Below are 19,013 nucleotides of genomic sequence, written 5' to 3'. Positions count from 1 at the left end.
TCGTGAGTCTCTCTCTGTGCTTGAATTAAGATCCCTGCAATTGTTCGTCTCAGCTTTTTCATGGCCTCTTACTAGAAAGTAAAAAGGCAAAGAAGTATGATGTAACAGCAAGGGACAGGAAAGAATATTTCAATAAGTTAGAAATTGGATTAAGTCTAAACATCCTGATAGTTTTAAGGCACAGTTGTACTGTATACAGTTGGAAGCAGGAAGGGCTAGAGAGACCTGGGTTCACATCCAATTAATCTCTCAGGGTAATTTGTTTACTGGCTTCTGTCGCCAAACCTCTGAGTTGCTTTCTCCAGGGGTGAGGGTTAGTTGATGAAGCGATTTATTATGTTTCTGTTACACACCATATCGATCTTGCTCATGAAAAATGTTAACGGTGTTCCTGGTATATCATTCATCTTCCGCTCCCCCCCCCATTCATTATTCCCATCCCCCATTAGTAATTCTTGTATCACAGAGGGACATCTCATTAGGAATATTCCAAGGTCAGTGAATGGCATGGCTCTGTGTGTTGCTGCAGGATTTTTAAAAGGCAGTCATTATTCAGAATTGCAAGAGGGAATTAGCATTTGAGTAAGAAAGTGTTACAAAGTCTTGAAAATGGATTTGTTCCTTAACTTCAGTGAGAAATCAAATTCTCATAGATAGAAATTTGTTTTTATTTTCCTATTTCTCAACCGCACCAGCTCTTCCTTCTTTAATCATCCAGTGCCCTGCTGTGTAGAAGGATCTGTGGGCTTCTCAATGTGGTACTGAGATCCTGTTTTTAAAAAGTTATGAACTAAAAAAAAAAAAATTATGAACTTTTTCTCGTACACATAAAGCTGTAAGAATAATATAGCAAACACCCAAATAGATCAGTGGAATAGAATAGAGCCCAGAAGTGACCCACAAGTACATGGAAACTTAATTTTTCAGAATTTTATTTGTGTGTATGTGTGTGTATGTGCATGCTTGCGCATGACTGGTGAGCCTTTTTGGTACTTTGGGGTATGATGCAAATTCAGCACCATTGGGTTCTTGGGACATAATCCCAATAAACTATCCATGTTGATCGGAGTCAGGATAGAATGAAAATATCATTGAAACTGAGCAAAGTGGTTCACATAGTACAACAGGACATCACATGTCTATGGTTATTTCTCTTCTAAAATATTTTATCCTGGTTAAACCTTCAGTGTGTGATGCTGGTAGAGTCTCTGATCTCTTGCTTCAGATTATCCACTAATTTCTGAAGTACTCAGTCATAGGTCCCAGAAGAGCGAGGAAGTGGAGGTGGTCATAGGAGAAGTCACCTCCCTCCACCTGCCTTCTCAATGAAGGGCACCCAGGTAAACTCTAAGAGAAGTAACGAAAACATCAGGTGGGTCCACCTTTCTGCTCTCAGCTGAGTCCCAAAGCCCAGAATTTCATGTGGGCCCATGTTTCTGCCTCTTTCTTCTCACAAGGTTGATGTCCTTTTAGTCTTGTAGGTCTTCACTCAAGCCAAGGCTCACTCATACCTTCTTACTCTTAACCCTGGAAGGATCCTTTCTGTCTGTCTGTCTATTTTTTTTAAAGTAGCCTTGATGCCCAGTGTGGAGCCCAAGGCAGGGCTTGAACTCACAACCCTGAGATTGAGACCTGAGCTGAGATCAAGAGTTGGGTGCTTAACTGACTGAGCCCCCCAGGAAACTCCCCTTTTGTCTCCTAGTTTATAGTAGAGAGAAGCTTGGTCCCAAGTGGCTCTGGATGGCAGGAAGTTATAAGAGCAGGTGCTGCTGCCCCAGCAGATTGGAGATGGGCTGTTCTCCAGACCTTTAGGTCCCTCTGAGAATAAAGATTTCTGCAAACAGAACCTCTCCATAGAGTGATGAATGACTTCTTTCAAGCTTAACTTTTCCTTTCTTTGGTCAGTTTCTCAGCTGTCTTACCCCCACTGCATCTCTGCCTCTTTCGTCCCCCTCCAGCCTTGTTCAGAGGGCCAGATCGTGGCTCTGATAGCTCCTCAACTCAGGGTGGGGAGTAGTCCCCACTCCCATCAGCCTCAGATTAAGGTTACTACACTGTAATTTTATTCATTTCTTTCTTTTTATTTTTTACAAAGGTGCTAGAAATTCTCTGAGATTTAATCAGATTTCTGATTTAGTGTTTTTCTTTCCTTAAAGAGTCCCCTCTCACCTTCCTCCTACCCCAAATGTTTATGCTTCAGGCCTCACAAAACCTGGATGTGACTCTGGCTGAGCCCTAGAGCGAACTGTGAGTGCCCTTCCTTTTCTGAACAAATTTTGTTTTCTCTACAGTACATAATTACCTTTAAAAAATAGTAGATTTTATTTTTTTAGAGCAATTTTAGGTCCACAGAAAAATTAAATGGAAAGGACAAAGAGTTCTTCAGTACACCCTGCCTCCACACACACAATCTGCCACTTGTAACTGTATGGACGCATTGTAATCTTTCTAAGTCCAGAATTTACATTATGGTTCACTCTTGGTGTTGTACATGCTGTGGACTTGGACACATGTACAATGACATGTATCCACCCTTCTCCTCCCATACAAAATAGTTCCACTGCTCTGAACAGCCTGTGCTCTATTCATCTTTCCGCCCTCCAAACCCCTGGCACTACTGATCCTATTGACTCCATAGTTTTGCCTTTTCCAGAGTGTCATAGAAGTGGGATCATACAGGACAGTTAGTAATATGCAGTTAAGGTCCCCCTATGATAGCTGCCTCCTTGCTTCCCTATCTCCCTCCTCTCCCTGTTCTTTGAAGATTTTTAAAACCATTTTTTCTTTGAAGATTTTATTTTATTTTTAAAAATATTTTATTTATTTATTTGAGAGAGAGAGAACATGAGAGAGCACAAGCAGGAGGGTGGAGCAGGCTCCCCGCTGAACAGGGAGCCCAATGCAAGGCTCAATCCCAGGACCCCGGGATCATGACCTGAGCTGAAGTCAGACACTTCACCAACTGAGCCAAACAGGTACCCCTCTTTGAAGACTTTTAAAATACTGTTCTTAAGCCAGTGGAAGCGTGAGAGGGAAGGAAGATATAGGGAGGTCAGAATTAATACTTGGGTAATTCAATGTAAAACAAAATGAAACATATTTATGCTAGATTGGACTTTGTGTCTTACTATCTACACTTCTACCTTATTCTAGTGGCAACAGTTTTAACCACTGGGTCATTCCTACAGGGTTGAGTACCCTTTGTAGCTAGATACACTTGGGTATAAATCTCAGTTATGCTCTATGCCATGACTCATTATATTTGTCTGTAAAATGAAAGTGGCCTTGTGAGAACTAAAAGATAATACATGTAAAGCCCCCAACACTTAATATAGGCTCTATGAACAATGGATTGCTTCCACTTGAGTAATGCTTGAATTTTTCCAGAGCCCACAGCAAGGCATTTTTCCCCTTAACTTTGGCCAATTGATAATATCTAGGCAATAGTTTCCTTTTTTTTTAAATTTAACTTTTTGAGCCCTTTCACCTGTTTCTTCCACACCCACCTCTAGCCTTTGGCAACCACCAATCTGTTCTCTGTATCCATGAGCTTGTTTTGGTGTTATTGTTGTTTTTTTTTTTTTTTTAATGAGACAGATCACATTTGTCTTTCTCTGTCTGACTTAATTCACTTAGCATGATGTCCTTAAAGTCCATCCATGTTGTTGCAAATGGGAAGATTTCATCTCTCTTTTTATAGCTGAGTAATATTCCTGTGTGTGTGTGTGTGTGTGTGAGAGAGAGAGAGAGAGAGAGAGAGAGAGAGAGACGATTTCCTTATCCATTCATCCATTGATGGACACTTAGGTTGTTTCTATATCTTAGTTGTTATAAATAATGCTGCAGTGGACGTGGAGGTGCATTTATTTCTCTGAGTTAGGGTTTTCATTTTCTTTGGGTAAATACTCAGAAGCAGAATTACTAGATTATATGGTAATTCTATTTTTAATTTTCTAATGAACTTCCATACTATTTTCCATATTGGCTGCACCAGTTTACACTCCTGCCAACAGCGCATAGGATTCCCTTTTCTCCACAGGCTTTGGTATTTCTTATCTTTTTTATTCTAACCATTTTAACAAGTGTGAGGTGATGTCTCATTGTGGTTTTGATTGCATTTCCCAGCTGATGAGTGATGTTGAGCATCTTTTCATGTGCCTCTTGGCCATTTGTGTGTCTTCTTTGGAAAAACATCTATTCCGATCTTCTGTCCATTTTTAATTAGATTTTTGTGGAAATTTTCTGCTGTTGAGTTGTATGCATTCTTTATATATTTTGGATATTAACTCCTTATTGGATATATCATTTGCAGATATCTTCTCCCATTCAGTAGGTTGCTTTTTCAGTTTGTGCAGAAGTTTCTTTGTTTTTGTTTTTAGTTTGATGCATTCCCACTTGTTTATTTTTGGTTTTGTTGCTTTTACTTTTGATGTCAGATTGAAAAAAATCTCATCTCCAACTCCTCTGTCAGGGAGCTTATGATCTAAGTTTTCTTCCACGAATATTCTGGTTTCAGGTTTTATGTTCATCTTTAATTTTTGATTTAGTCCTTCAGCCACTAGATGGATTTAAGTACATTAACGGCTCTCCCCCCCCATACCCCTTAACTCTGCTTTTAAAAAATTATAAATGGTGGCTTAATTAAAGAAAGGGCCATTGAGGACCTAGAGTTCTGGAGTTATTCATAGGATGAATGTGTGACTTTTGTTTTTGGTATGAGTTAACAATACAAATGACCTTTGAGTTGGAACTATTCCTGGACTAGGTATAGCAGTGATTCAGTCTATGTCTTTGTAACAAAACTGGTAGGCAAAAAAGAACCAAACACCCGTATTTACCTTAGTCTAAATAGAATCAATTAACAACAAGTCATCTGGTTATTTTAGCACTAGGTAGAAACATAGATGTTAAGTCATTTATGGTGATTCAGAGAAATTTTTAATTTTAATTATCTATTTAATCCTTTGGTGAACAAACTTATCTTTACTCTTTTTCCTTATTTTCCCTTGAAAATATATTTCTCTTCCTGGTTTGCATTCAGATGCTGCATTTCCTGGTTTGATAAAATCAGTGATGTTGACTTTTTTTTCTTTAAGTTTGGGTTACCAGATGTAGAGAAAATACAGCAAAGAGCAAAGAACCTCGATTTGGGGTAAAATCCAGCAGATTTTGATTCCTTGCCCTGTCTCTTGCTGGCTCTGGAATCCGGAAAATGACTTAACTCTTCTGAGCTTCAGTTTAATAAACTGTAAAAAGTAAGATAATAGTAACTTATGAAGTTGTTGGCAGGGTTAAGAGAAGTCCAGTTGACCCTTGAACAACATGGGTTTGAACTCTGTAGCACCACTGATGTGCAGATTTTTTAGAGTCAAGTACTGTAAATATAATTTCTCTTATGATTTTCTTAATACCATTTTCTTTTCTCTAGCCCACTTGATTGTGAGAATACACTGTATAACACATTTAACATGCAAAATATGTATCAATTGACTATGTTGTTGGTAAGGCTTCATATCAGCAATAGGCTCTTGGTAAAGTTTTGGGGGAGTCAAAAATTATACATGGGTTTGCAACCATGTGAGGTTGGTGCCTCTAGCCTCCAGCGTTGTTCAAGGATCATCTGTCATGGACAACTATGATGCCAACCAATTAATAGGAACCCGTTTCTTACGTGTTAGTTCTGTTTTTCTTCTGTGTGGGCAGACAGAGGTTCAGCTCCGTTTAGCTGCAGTATAAATGGATCATTAAAGTGAAGCAAATTTACAGCTAGTTCGTGTTTGTCATTCATGGATGAAGGAAATCAGAGAAGTAAAGTGTCTTATCTAAGAGCATATATTATTAGGCAAAAGAGAGATTAGAGTCCCTGTGTCCACCCCTTTCTCAAACTCAGACCGTGTCCTCTTATGGTATGGCTTGACCTGTAATCCAGTAAGCCTTCCTCTTGAATTCTGTAAAACACAGCAGCCACCTAAACAAACCTCCCAATCTAGTCACCAAAGGGACAGCAGCGAATAGGATCTCTATCTCCCTGGACATCGTATTTGTTTTAACTTGTTAATTAAGATAAGGTTATACTGTGTGTAATTGTTATGTCCTGGGGTTATCATAAAACCTTTTCATTCATATCTCTCCAGAAATTTAGAAGTACTCACCGTTTGGATGTCCTTTTGATATAGCATGCAATGGCACCCACTTACCAGGTTTGTGTCCAGGGAATGACTTGTGTAAAGGGTATGTGCATTTGAATTTGGATACTTGTTGGCAGATTTCCATCACTCCATAGGTGATGGGACCAACATGCACTCTCGTTAGCCATGTATAAGAGTGCCAGTTGCTCCCACGCTGCATGAACACAGGATTTGCTAACCTGGTAGATGAAAAATGTTCATCTTCTTAAGAACTCAGTGAGCCATTGGGATTTTCTCCTTCATTCTTCAGCCTGTCTTCCCTACTGTGTTTCTTTCCTATCTCTTTCTGTCCATCACTTGGTGTTTTTGGCTGAGATTTTAGATTGTTTAAAGTCCTTTATTGGGAAGAATCCACTGAAAATGTGACTTAGAAGGACCGGAAGTTGAGACATTGACTGGAAATTGAATTCAAACAGGATGAGAAAAACCATGAATCACTCCCAAGAATTAGTCTATAGCAAAATACTGATTCAATGCACAGTCAACCTAAAGTTCTAGGTTTTTGGAGTGGGAATTTATGAGGTAAAGCCTTAGGGATATTGCTGAATTGATGACCTCTCGTCAGTTTGTTCTGTTGTGACCAATGAATGTCTTTTTGACCTCAAATGGCCTAGAGTTCATCTGTAGGATGTTTAGCACTATCAAGTCCACTAATACCCACTGTAGTCTGGAAGAGCTGTAGGTGGACAATTCAGCCTCACTGCTGAGTTAGGAAGGAAGTTGAAGATACCTTGGCCTCCTGGAAGCTTCCTCAAGACCAACATGCAATATCCTCAAGACCAATATCCTGATTATTTACAATCCCTCATGGTACCATAGAAGGCCAAGCCCATAATAAACATTTGTTCCTTGTCAGTCAGTTTAAAACTTGCTGTAAACTAAGTGGCTTTGGATTGAAGACCAAAACCCTGTATCCTTTTTTATATCGTTAGACCACTCTGGTGTTCCGCCTTTGGCTGGAAAACCCCTGCCAGGCCTGCAGAGGCAACACTGAGTCGGCCCTCCTCTGCCCTCCACATGCCTTTGTCCTCCCTTTGTGTGCACTTTGCAAGAACTGTCCCTGCTCATTGAAAACAGTAGGGTCAAGGTCATTGACTCTTGTCTGTATTTCTTCAGCAGGAACATTCATTCATTGTTTTAACACTTTTTTAGGCAGCACAGCATAGTGATGAAGTGCACGGGTTCTGCAGCCGCACTGCCTGGTTTTAAATCATGACTCTGCTGCTCAACCTGTTGCTTACCTGCTCTGTGCTTCAGTTTTGTCATCTGTAAATGAAGATAATTAAATATACATGCATACGTACACAGGTGGGCATGGGTATGTGTAGCTTAACAAAATGTCTGCCTTATCGTAGGTTATCTGTGTGCCTATTACCTTAAATCATACTTTTTTAAAAACTACAGACACACTAAGGTTAAGTGGAAAAATGCTTACTATGTGCAACTCTTGCAAACATTTCACATATATTACTTTCACTCACAATAACTCCATAGATATTATTATCCTCTTTTTATAAATGGAAGCTAAGGCACAGAGAGGTTAAATAAATTGTTCAAGGAACTTACCTACATCAGAAAACGGCCAAGTTGGGATTTGAAGTCAGTCTCCAGAGCCTGCGGTTACAACCACTGTGCTCTGCATGAAGTTTCTCTTCACAGAAAGTATAATCCAGTGGCTCTACCAGGCCGGCAGGGGTAGTGTAGCAGCTGCCCCAGCAACAGCAGTCACAGCAAGAATCCTTGCTGAGCCATGCCCACTACTCCCTGTGTCTTATAGGAGATGAGATCCTACGATCCTACAGATGAGGAAGCTGAGGGACACAGTGGCTGAGGCAGCTGTCACAGGACTGAGCCAATGTTTGAGCCAAAACTTGCCCGATTCCAGCATCCTTGGCCTTAAAACCATTCGCATGCCTCTCTCCTGATTTCTGTGTCCTGGACCAGGTGGCCAGAGTGTGTCAGGCAGGACAGCAATATAGCTTCAGTGGACTTGGAAGCTTTCTTCTTTCCTTCCACTCTTGGGTGTTCTCACTTGATTCTACCCAATTTTTTTTTAAAGTCCCAAAGAAGGTTAAAATACAAATTCTCCTGGGACATACCACAGAAACTGTAATAAAGGCTTGTTTTGTTTTGTTTTCATTGAATGTGAGTCAGTATAATGTTCCTCAATATGAATAAGTGTAGGGGTTGTCTTAAATCAAATATTGATTAAGCCAAGACCACAGTTTTGGATCTGCTGTGGGTTGTAGGCAAGAAACCAGGAATAAGGAGAAGTGTAGTGTTTTCTAGAAGAAGGTGAGAGCCCTGGGCCTCCATAGGAGGGAGGAGGCAGCCATGTAGATCATCTGTGCCACAGCTCTGCCTCCTGCCTGTTTCTGGAAGAGGCACACTGACCTAAATGGGGTGGCAATGAGAAGTTTGTATCCTGAAGCCCCTGGGAGCCCAGACAGGACACCTCCCACTGACACAGGACACAGGAGACCAAAGAGCAACATTCTTGAATCTAATACCCCGTAGGCCACAAACATGACACCTAAAGGGAGGTGCCACTTTGTCTAAGAAGAAATGTGCATCTTTTGATCACAAAAGAGTATGGATTTTTCCCTCTTCACTCCCTTATTAGTGAAGGTACCTGACAGTTTAATTTTGTGTTTTTAACATTTTTAGGTTTCGGCAATGTTCCTCTTCAATAATTCCCCAATAGTTTTGAAATAGTACTCTGTTTTCCTTTCCCCTGTAGTCATGTGTTGCTTGAATTCTTAAAGCTGAGATGGGAATACATAGTTTTGTATTATCTTTAAAATACAACCAGGCACTGGGCAGCCCTGGTGGCTCAGCGGTTTGCCATCGCCTTTAGTCCAGGGCCGATCCTGGAGACCCGGGATCGAGTCCCACATCAGCCTCCCTGCATGGAGCCTGCTTCTCCCTCTGCCTGTGTCTCTGCCTGTGTCTCTGCCTCTCTCATGAATAAGTGAATAAAATCTTAAAAAAAAAAAGATACAAACAGGCACTGACACACATGTATACATATATTTGTTTTCTCTTAAACCTTTCATGAAGGGAAAAATATGCACTATTCAAGATTAGACTCTTCAGGCATTTTCATTTTTAATTTTGAGCTGAATGTATTAAAGTGAGCTATTTCATAGGTGATATCTGTCCCCTTTCTTTAATGGAGTGACGCATCCCCATAGAACTGTTGCATTGCACCGGTGGCAGACATGAATATTTGGTTATTAAGAGACATGAAAAACGAGCCCAGATCAAAATCTTTGGGAGCAGTCCATAAAAATAAAAGTAAAGCAAACATTTACATTTTGTTTAAAGTTAGTTGTGAGGGATAAGCCTTTCCACCAGCTTTTTTTTTCTTTTAATGTGGACATATGGATATAGATGGTTTTATCAAAATTAAGTCATTGGTAACTTCTTCTGAAGACTTGTCTATTTTATTTTCTTTCTGAGGAATGAAGACAGGCCTTTCAGGGTGAGGCCCTTTGGACTGGCAGGCTGCTGTGTGGGATTTGGCTGTGAAGTACTTGGGCTTTCTCAAAAGGAATACTAATGTATCTCTTTTGACCGTGGTTTTAAAAACATAGGACTTTATAAATATTGTGACATTTCATTGTGTTTTTTTGCATCATAGTCAAAGGCACTGTAGTTTTTCAAGGAACGCGATACAAGATTATAAGATCCTTGAGGAAAAGAACAAGTCTTTTTTATCTTTCCTCTCTGCATTGGAAACACACCCTATATATAGTTGATACTCAATATTTACTGAGGTGAATTCAATCTAAAATGCTTTCACTCAGACCCCTACTCTCCTCCCCTCTGGTAACCACCAGGTGGTTCTCTGTATTTAAGAGTCTGTTTTTTGTTTCTCTCAATTTTCCTTTGTTCATTTCTTTTGTTACTTAAATTCCACATAAGAGTGAAATCATATGGTATTTGTCTTTCACTGACTAACTTATTTCCCTGAGCATGATATGGTATAGCTCCATCCATGTCATTACAAATGGCAGGATTTCATTCTTTTTTATGGCTGAGTGATATCCTGTTGTATATATTTACCACCTCTACTTTATCTATTCATGTCTCATTGGACACTTGGGCTGCTTCCATATTTTGGCTATTGTAAATAATGCTGTAGTAAACATAGGGGTGCAGGTATCTTTTTTAAAAAAAGATTTTATTTATTCATTTGAGACTTACCCGGAGAGAACAAGTTGGGGGAGCAGCAGAGAGAGGAGTAGCAGGCTCCTTGCTGAGCCAGGAGCCCAATGTGGGACTCAATTCTAGGACCCCGGAGATCATGACCTGAGCTGAAGGCAGATGCTTAACCATCTGAGACACCCAGATACCCCGCATGTATCTTTTTGAATTAATGTTTTTGTATTTTTTGGGTAAATACCCAGTAGTGGAATGTGGTAATTCTACTTTTAAGTTTTTGAGGATCCTCTATCCTGTTTTCCACAGTGGCTACACCAGTTTGCATTCCCACTAACAGTGCATGAAGGTTCCTTTTTTTTCCACATCTTCACCAACACCTGCTGTTTCTTGTGTTATTGATTTTAGCCATTCTGACAGGTGTGAGGTGATATCTCATTGTGGTTTTGATTTGCATTTCTCTGTGATTGTCTGTTGGCCATCTATATATGGTTTTTTTTGGAAAAATGTTCATTATGGTCCTCTGTTTTTTAATGAAATTAGTTTTTGGTGTTGTGTAAGTTCTTTATATATTTTGGATATTAATCCCAGCTCAGATAAGTAATTTGCAAATATCTTCTTCCATTCAGTAGGTTGTCTTTGTTTTGTTGATTTTTATCTTTGCTGTGTATCCTGTGAACTTTAATATCCTTTCAAATTTGGTGAAGGCATCTTGTTGAATCACTTCAGGACACACTTAAGATGGGCAAAGTAAGGAAGAATTGACCTTCTCTTTTGTTGGCCTTATTATTTCTCATTTCAGTGAGTACTAGTTGAGAATATTTCTTTTTCTTACCTTTCAACTCCCCTTTAATGAACCAACTGAATCACCAACTATTTATTAAGCATATGTTTTATGCAAATAATTGGGCTAAGGGCCTACAAAGGAAAATAAAACCTAATACTTGTTTCTAAAAGGAGGCAGGTCAATAAATTAATTATTGCAAGTGACCTGAGAAGAAGAATTTATCTATATGCCACTGACTTCTCTTTTATTATCTTCTCTTTGCCATACCCTATATCCTTACTCCCTTTGAGAAGTAGAATTCTTCTAGGGCATGTGGGGAGAGGGGACATATCCAGACCTACCATGCTGTGACCAGACTTTGTCTAGCCAGTGAGCTGTGCTTCATGTGGCATTAACTAGTAGAGTTTCCTAGTGAGTGAATGTGCTGCAGGGTCTCTGTGCAGGTGATCTGAAGTTCATTGGTTGATTACAGGGCTGTAACTAACCATAACATAAAATGGACAGTGGTAAAACGGGACAAGCAGGGCCAAATAAATCTCTGGTGTGTTCAGGGGCCAGAGAGAACAAGTGTGTGTGTGTGTGTGTGTGTGTGTGTGTGTGTGTGTGTGTGTGTATTCGTGCATGTGTGTGGTGGGGGGGCAGAGAGAGAGAGAGAGGAGGAAGAAGGAGGAAGAAAGGGAAAGACTTCCTGGAGGAAATAGGCTTGGACTGTGTGACATGATTAGGACCTGCAGATCCATATCTCTTGTGTCACCTAGGCACATATGGATACTGCGTATTTCTGTATTTGGTGCTCAGTGAATATTCATCTCATATGTATGAATCCTGTGTTGTAGTAGGGTTTTTTTTTTCTTAAATTTCCTTTTGTTTTCTAACTTTCATGTGCCATCCTTTCGTGAGGGCCATGCTAATCTTCTCTCTATTGTTCCGTTTTAGCGTGTGTGCTGCCAAGGCGAGCATTGTTTTCTAACTTCTAATGTGATTGTCAGTATGACTGTCTATTCGGCTTTGTGAGGACAGAGTCCACATCCTGTGTGGGCTGTTCTTCTTCACGGTGGGGGGCTTGCCAACTGCTTCGCATGCTCTAAAGGATTTAGTTGGAGTATTTTCACCGGGAGAGTGAAGTTTTAGATCTATCTGGAAATTGCTGATTATTGTCCTGTTTTATTTATAAGGCTATCATCTCAGAATCCATTTTTCCTTTTCCTCTTTCATCTCAAAACTTTTTCTCATTTTCTACCAAACAGTGGTTCCGTAGAGTGGTAGCTGTGTGTATACTCAAGGCTCTCACGTGAAAGGACAATGCTCTTTTTGCCATGATAAGTGCAGAAGGAATAAAATATATGAATCCATAACCTAAATAAGGAATGACAACACATCAAAATATGTGATGTTTTTATAGCTATTCTAGCTCTGTATTCAGTCTGACAATAGTAAACCGAATATTTATTGTTGTTATCACTTAACAGTATTTTAGGTTTTCTCTTCTTTCCCTCCACTTAACATGGATTATTAGCTGCAAACTAGTATAACTATTGCTTTTTTTTTTCAATCTGAAAATTTGCCATGTCTTCATAGTCTGTCCAATTCAATTAAACAGTTACAAGTTGACGGCCAAGGGTGTGCAGAGCACTACATTGGAAGCTTGCAGAGTCCATGAAGGTGAGGAGTGGAGAGTCCCTGTCTTCTCAGGACTCAACGACCCAGCGGGGAGGACATGTCCATAAATCATTCTGTTATCAGGCTGGACAGAATGCTACAACTGAAGAACAGCACAGCTCTGTGGGAGTTGAGGGAATACTCGGATAATCTACACAGAAGTTTCACCAAGTTCAAGAATTTCTTTGGTTAGTGAAGCTTTTCCACGGTGCCCAAAATCCCCACTGTGCGCAGTGCCAGGCACAGACTGTAGCGCCTCCCTAGACTGTGGGGAAAAATAGTGCACATGGGCAGTAAAAAAATCTAAAACTCACGAAAAGGATATGCAGTGGAAAGGGTGTCTGTCTTTTAACACAATCCATCACTTTTCCTCTCTGGAGACACCCACTTTTCATAATTTCCTGTGTGTGGTTAACTGTTAAAGATTTGTTGCTGACAGATTCTTTTGAAATTTCATTGACTTCAATCCAGTGTCAAAAACAGTCCACAAATGTGACAGATGCTGTGTTAAGTACCAAGACTAGGATTCTGGTCTCCTAGAGTGCACTGTCTGGTACACATAAAGATAGAAGTTGGACTATAACATGTTCAGCGATATGATGGAGATAAGGGGCAAGTGTTCTGGTAACTTAGGGAGGGGATAAATGACTTACCGCCTGAGAGTGGTGCTGGGGCAGCTTCACAGAGATCATGATCCTCCAGCTGGCACTTGGGGCTGCAGATCTCCCTGGACTGAGAGATAGGCAAGTAAATTCCTGGCCAGTAGAATACTCAAAGAGAAGGCTGAAGATACAGGTTGAGTATATCAGTAGGGTTAGGATGTAGGATACGTTGTGGTAGAGATGTGTGGAGGTTGAGACCAAACTATTAGGGGCACCGAATTTCTCATCCTGCAGACTTTGGGTATCATCCCATGCAAGGGCAAAGGGAAGCAGTTGAAGGAATACAATCATAGTAGGGATATGATGCTTATCTGTCTTTCAAAAAGATAATTTTGGTGGTCCTCTGAAGGACGGAACGGACAGGGAAGGAGATAGAAGTGTGGGGATCGGTTGGGTTATAACTCCGGCTATAACCTGGCCAGGATGAAATGAGAAGGCTGCAATGCAGTGGGAATGGTGAGAAAGCAGACCTGAGTGATCTCACAGAAGGGCAAATGGCAGGCTCTGATGATGACAGGCATGGAGCAAGCATGCTCCCAGCATGGACTTGTGCACCTGCCAAGGGGCACTCATAGATGAGTTTGACACAGCCTTTGTCCTGAAGGAGCCAGCAGTCTAGTGAGAAACAGCATTCTCAGGATGCAGAGTAAGAAATGAGAAGAAAAGGCAACCCTGAGAAAACATCAGCTCTTAAATGGCAAGCATATCAAAAGCCCTCAGTGATAGAGAAAAAGTGATTGATGATGTGGTTTGGAATAGCATAGTGGGGGGACTCTGAGTGAGGAGGAAGTACTCCTAAGTGTCTGACCACAGCAACTGAGAAGTCAAGTGGAGTGGAGGCTGAGAGAAAGAGAGCTCTGGCAGTGAGAAAGTCCGTGTTGACTCCTGAGGGCAGATAGGACTGACGTGATGAGGAAGGAGAGGTTGGAGGGAGAAGAGGTGATCAGACCGGATCCATTGGCTATAGTGTGGCATCAGGGGAAGAAGTAGGGCTGGGCATTCCCTCTCTCCTTCTCCCACCAGAATGCTCCTCAGGGCACTCTGCGCCCCGTGGTTGGTAGATGAGAGGCCAAATGTGGGAGCAGGATGGAAGGATGGCAGTCAGGGAAGATGGTGATGGAGGCAGGGGGAGGGAGAAGGTTCTCCAGAGCCACCACAGGGTGTCCGTTCCCAGCCCAACCTGGGCTGTGTCTGTCCACTGCCTTCGCAGGCAAGCTGTTTTCTTGGTGCTGTGGAGTGTCTAATTTTATGTATAAACCCAAATGAGCTCATTTTCTCTGGGCTTTTTAATTCCCTCAGGTAAGTTTCGCATCCCTTTGCTTGTAAAACTCGACAGTCACTTTTCCTTGCAGACGCAACCAACCCTGCCTGCATCTTCTTGACCCGCGCCAATGGGGATGCAAAAGGCATCTTTGCAGAGAGTGCGCTGTTGCATAGCATAGAAGATTCCTGTGTGTCGGCTGAGATGTACAGAGTAACGGCCAAAGTCCCGACGTGCTGTTCTGGAAATGGCATCCATCTACACAAGGGGGAAGCCGGGGAGTCTGTTAGGTCACCAGAGCCCGGAGCTTGAAAAGCAGCTTTAGTGTACAGCATGCTTCTGTTGTTTATAACTTTCTGTAATGTGTGATAACAAAGAGCAGTGTGTGGTAACAAAGAACACTCTGTTACCACGAGTTATTTTAACCACCAGCTTTCGGCTGCTCAGCCTTTTTTCCCCCTTCTTCCTCACAGCTCTGTTTCTGGCTCCATGTCTTTGTCACCCACTTCCACCTCCGCCCCAGCTGCTCCTCCTCGCCTCCTCGTGTGAAGTCCTTCCCCGTGGCTGTTTCTCCTCCACCACTGAGAACCTGCTGGAGGCTTCTGGCTTTTATAGCGCTAGCAGTTTGCCACTCTTTTCCCTCTTTGTGCACGTACGTTTCTCCCGAGGGTTCTTCACGGTCAGAGAACCCTGAGATGGAGTGCATTCCAGGGGCTCTTCTCTGTTTGAGGAAAGTCTTAGAATAGAGGGAGAGAAGGTGCGTGTGTGTGTGTGTGTGTGTGTGTGTATGTGTATACATACATCAGACAGAGAGAGAGAGAGAGAAGGATAGATCAGAGGTGTGGGCGGCTTCATAGTCATTTTCTCTCTCCCAGAAGACTCCTTGTGGGGTTTTTAATGCTACTAAGCCAAAAACACAGAATAGTCATTATTAAACTGGGACTGGAAAAGTTTGTCTTGTGTTGAAAGACCTGACCTCAGACTTTGAATAGCCCCCCAGCCCCTCGGGGCTCCACCTTGACCTCATGGAGAAAGGTGGGAGATCAGATGTGACCAAGGTGTAAATGATGTGAACCCAGAAGGTGCAGCAGAGGTAGTGTCTTTCTCTAGAGGTAATTTCTACACGTATTGTCTCTTATTCTGGTGTGGAGTAGCATGTGATACCAGAAGTTGTTGATGTAGGCAAATGATACAGGAGACAGGGTCTATAGTAAGCTTTACTAATCATCTTGCCCAAATTTCAAGGCTGAGAGTGAATTTACAGCTCTCCCTACACTTCCTGCAGTGGATTTTTGTTTGTTTGGCTCACATTGTAGAACACATTGAAAATTTTGCTCAAATCCTTTTACTCTTGAACCTTGTTGTACATGTCTTCAATGGTATAAATCATACCATACCAAGAAAGAGTTTTTCAAAAATCTGAAGATTTCAATTAAAACATCCCTGTGGATTGGCTCTTTGGCTTTTGAAAAGCTAATCAACATCTCCATTGCTCATTTTCTTTACCTGTAAATGGGGAGTTGAGGAACTCTGATGTCTTATCCATTTCAAATATTCATTAGTAATAGGACAGAATCAGAGCTGGAAACTAGATTTCATTTAGCGTTTCAATTCCACGTGTTTGGTAGCTGGTGCCGAGAGGGCTGTGGTAAAGATGGTAGACTGTGGGGCTCCGTTGGAAAGAGTTGGGTATTCACTAGTGAGGTCTGCCTTGTGTGCAATAATTAGGGGTGTGGCATGTGGTGTTTGTTTTGTTGTTTTGTTTTTGCCATTCCTTCTCTAACCCTACTAGGAGGGACCAGGGCAGTTGTATTTTCATTTTGTGTGCACACACACATACACACACACACACGACCGTCATTTGAACCAAATTGTTGATAAAACCATCAACATGTGTTCTATTCCTTCTCCAGATCATTTAGCTTCAGCTAAATCAGATTTCTGTTCCCTGCTTCATGTCTTAAAACCAAAGGGAATAGAGAAAAGGGTTGTGTGGATGGCCCATTTTAAACACCATCACCACTTCAAGGGTGTCTGGGTAGCTCAGTTGGTTTGAGCATACGACTCTTGATCTCAGCTCAGGTCTTGATCCTCAGGAACATGAGTTTAGGCCCTGCATCGGGCTCCACATGGAGCTCCATGCCTATTTAAACAAAAATAAGGGGATCCCTGGGTGGTTCAGTGGTTTAGTGCCTGTCTTCGGCCCAGGGTGTGATCCTGGAGTCCTGGGATCGAGTTCCACATCAGGCTCCCTGCATGGAGCCTGCTTCTCCCTCTGCCTGTGTCTCTGCCTCTCTCTCTCTGTCTCTGTCTCTGTCTCTCTCATAAACAAATAAAAATAAAATCATAAAAAAATAAACATTACCACTTCAAATCCAGGTCTCCTAAAATCTTGGTCACTTGCAGAGCACAAGATACAAAATGATAGCCAGTTACCCATCTAATATAGTATAGCATTGAGTCCTGCAGTATAACTTTTTTATGATCATGGCCCTAGAATCAAAAAGGTATGGAGAATTGCACATGGGAAATTATACAAACTTTATCTTAAGTCTGTTTCAAAAGTGACTTTTTATGCTACTTTTTATAATTGCTGTAGAATGTTTGACAAAATTATGTTTTCAAAATATCCAGGTGAAGAATGGAAAGCTTAAAAACAGTGTTTTTAGAATGCTGATGGGAATGGGTGATGTTAATCAGATTTCAAGGTTCATCTTGACCTGCTGTCTCTCGGGACACTGATCAAAGTTTTGTGAATCCTTCTGATGCAGAGTTATTCATTAGAGTTCTCAGCACATAATTATGGACTGTCAGAAGATTTCGGTTTTGTGTAATAAATGAGTAGCATGCCTGCGGCTTGCTGAGGTGTTAGCTTAATAACCTCATAAGATAGGTTGTTTTTCTTCTCCCTCAAGACCTGAGCAGACTGGCTTATGTCCTGTCCCCCTCATCTCAATGGAGGTGTGCAGACTTAGATTTCTTTAAAAGTTTATTTAAAAAAAAAAAGTTTATTTCTAAGAGGAAGAAACAAAGCTTCTTATTTTATTCCCTTTTCCTTTGTTCTTTCTTCTTTTGAATTGGAAGTGTAACGGATTTTGTTTTTATGCCTAAATCTTGGTACGGATGTATAACTTTTCCTTCTACCATGCATGGTTATATACAGTAAGATGTTAGTAAATCGGTGCTGATAAGCAGTGCCACATTTAAATTGCTGCCTGCATGATACTTTTACTTGGGGGATGCAATTATTTTGCTTGGTTTTGACAAGATGTCAACTGTGATATGCACAGAGCAGAAACATATCCTAAGACACTATAGTGCATTAGAAATCTTTCCAGAGGAAAACTCAAGTATGTGTCTGGGGCTCCCATTCCAACTCCATCCTTTGCCTTTGTATGTTTGTTTATATTTAGATTATTAGCTGATTATGAAGTGGCATTTAAGAAGCATGAATCATTCTATTTAGTGATCATAATTAACAGGGGTTTCTAGGAATATATTTCCTTCATTTTCAGTATAAAGAGATAGAGAGCAATTCATAATAAGTCATTCTACTGGCAATGGTGGTGGAGATACTTTTTTATAATAGCTTCAAGAGGGAAATAGAGATGCCTAAATATCACAGGATTGTAGTGCACACCCACTGTGTGCTCTCACTGTTGAGAATACAGAGATGCATCAGATAGAGAGCCAGCCAGTGAAGAGTTGATAGTCTAGTTGGGGAAGTATATTAGTCCAGAGAGGCTAGTTGCTATAACAGACCCCCAAATCTCAATGAGCTTAGTTTTTCATTTCTAGTTTATTTCCATCTGGTTGGGGGCTTTCCATATGTTCCTGCGGGGACCCAGGCTCTATCTGCTTTGGCTCCATTATTCTGGAAGTGTTCTCTCCATTTAGCCGGATGGGGAGCTGAAAAAAAAGGAGATTACACATGGAAGTCTGATAACGGGAACATCCCTACCGTTCATACCTCATTGGCTAGAAAGGAGGAGGCACATGGCCAAATGTAGGTGCAAGGGAGACTGGGGAATGTAGTCTGATTTATGTAACAGCTGACATCCTCTGCCACCAGGGGCTTACTTGCTTACAGCAGTAATGTGCTGCAAAGTAGAGAGAGTTGACTGTGGTAAGGACAGAAGGGGCAAAGCCCTGCCTGGAGAAGCCTGGGAGAGAGGAACTAGATGCTTTAGAATATTTGAGAAGAAATCAAGCAGATCATGTTTATACCACTTGTGTCTGGCAATCGTGTTCCCATGCAGCATGGTGATCCTCAGTGCTGTTCTGGGATTTGA

At 41.3% G+C, this 19,013-nt stretch overlaps 1 protein-coding gene and 1 non-coding gene across 41 annotated transcripts in view; one reads left to right on the top strand and one right to left on the bottom strand.

Annotated features, from left to right (window-relative positions):
- GLIS3 (GLIS family zinc finger 3) overlaps window positions 1–19,013 on the top strand; it is a 548,443-nt gene that overhangs the window by 274,248 nt on the left and 255,182 nt on the right. Inside the window, exons 9-10 of one of the 40 annotated variants that reach the window (XR_013386022.1) lie at window positions 12,740–12,986; window positions 14,813–15,019. The exons of 38 other annotated variants lie outside the window; for them this stretch is intronic. Coding sequence is in view for 1 of the 2 variants with exons in the window: in XM_077909018.1 (XP_077765144.1) it covers window positions 12,740–12,799 (60 nt within the window). In the remaining variant the exon portion in view is untranslated. Of the gene's footprint in view, window positions 1–12,739; window positions 13,136–14,812; window positions 15,020–19,013 lie in introns of those variants that run through there. One more of the 40 variants, XM_077909018.1, reaches the window with a different exon arrangement.
- On the bottom strand, window positions 11,994–12,099 carry LOC144289396 (U6 spliceosomal RNA). Its single transcript, XR_013357288.1, has one exon. It is a non-coding gene; the product is annotated as a U6 spliceosomal RNA (small nuclear RNA).

Source organism: Canis aureus, chromosome 1 (genome assembly GCF_053574225.1).
Source record: "Canis aureus isolate CA01 chromosome 1, VMU_Caureus_v.1.0, whole genome shotgun sequence".
Taxonomy (NCBI): Eukaryota; Metazoa; Chordata; class Mammalia; order Carnivora; family Canidae; genus Canis; species Canis aureus.
The sequence above is the reverse complement of the archived record's forward strand: the minus strand, read 5'-3'. Positions and strand labels throughout refer to the sequence as shown.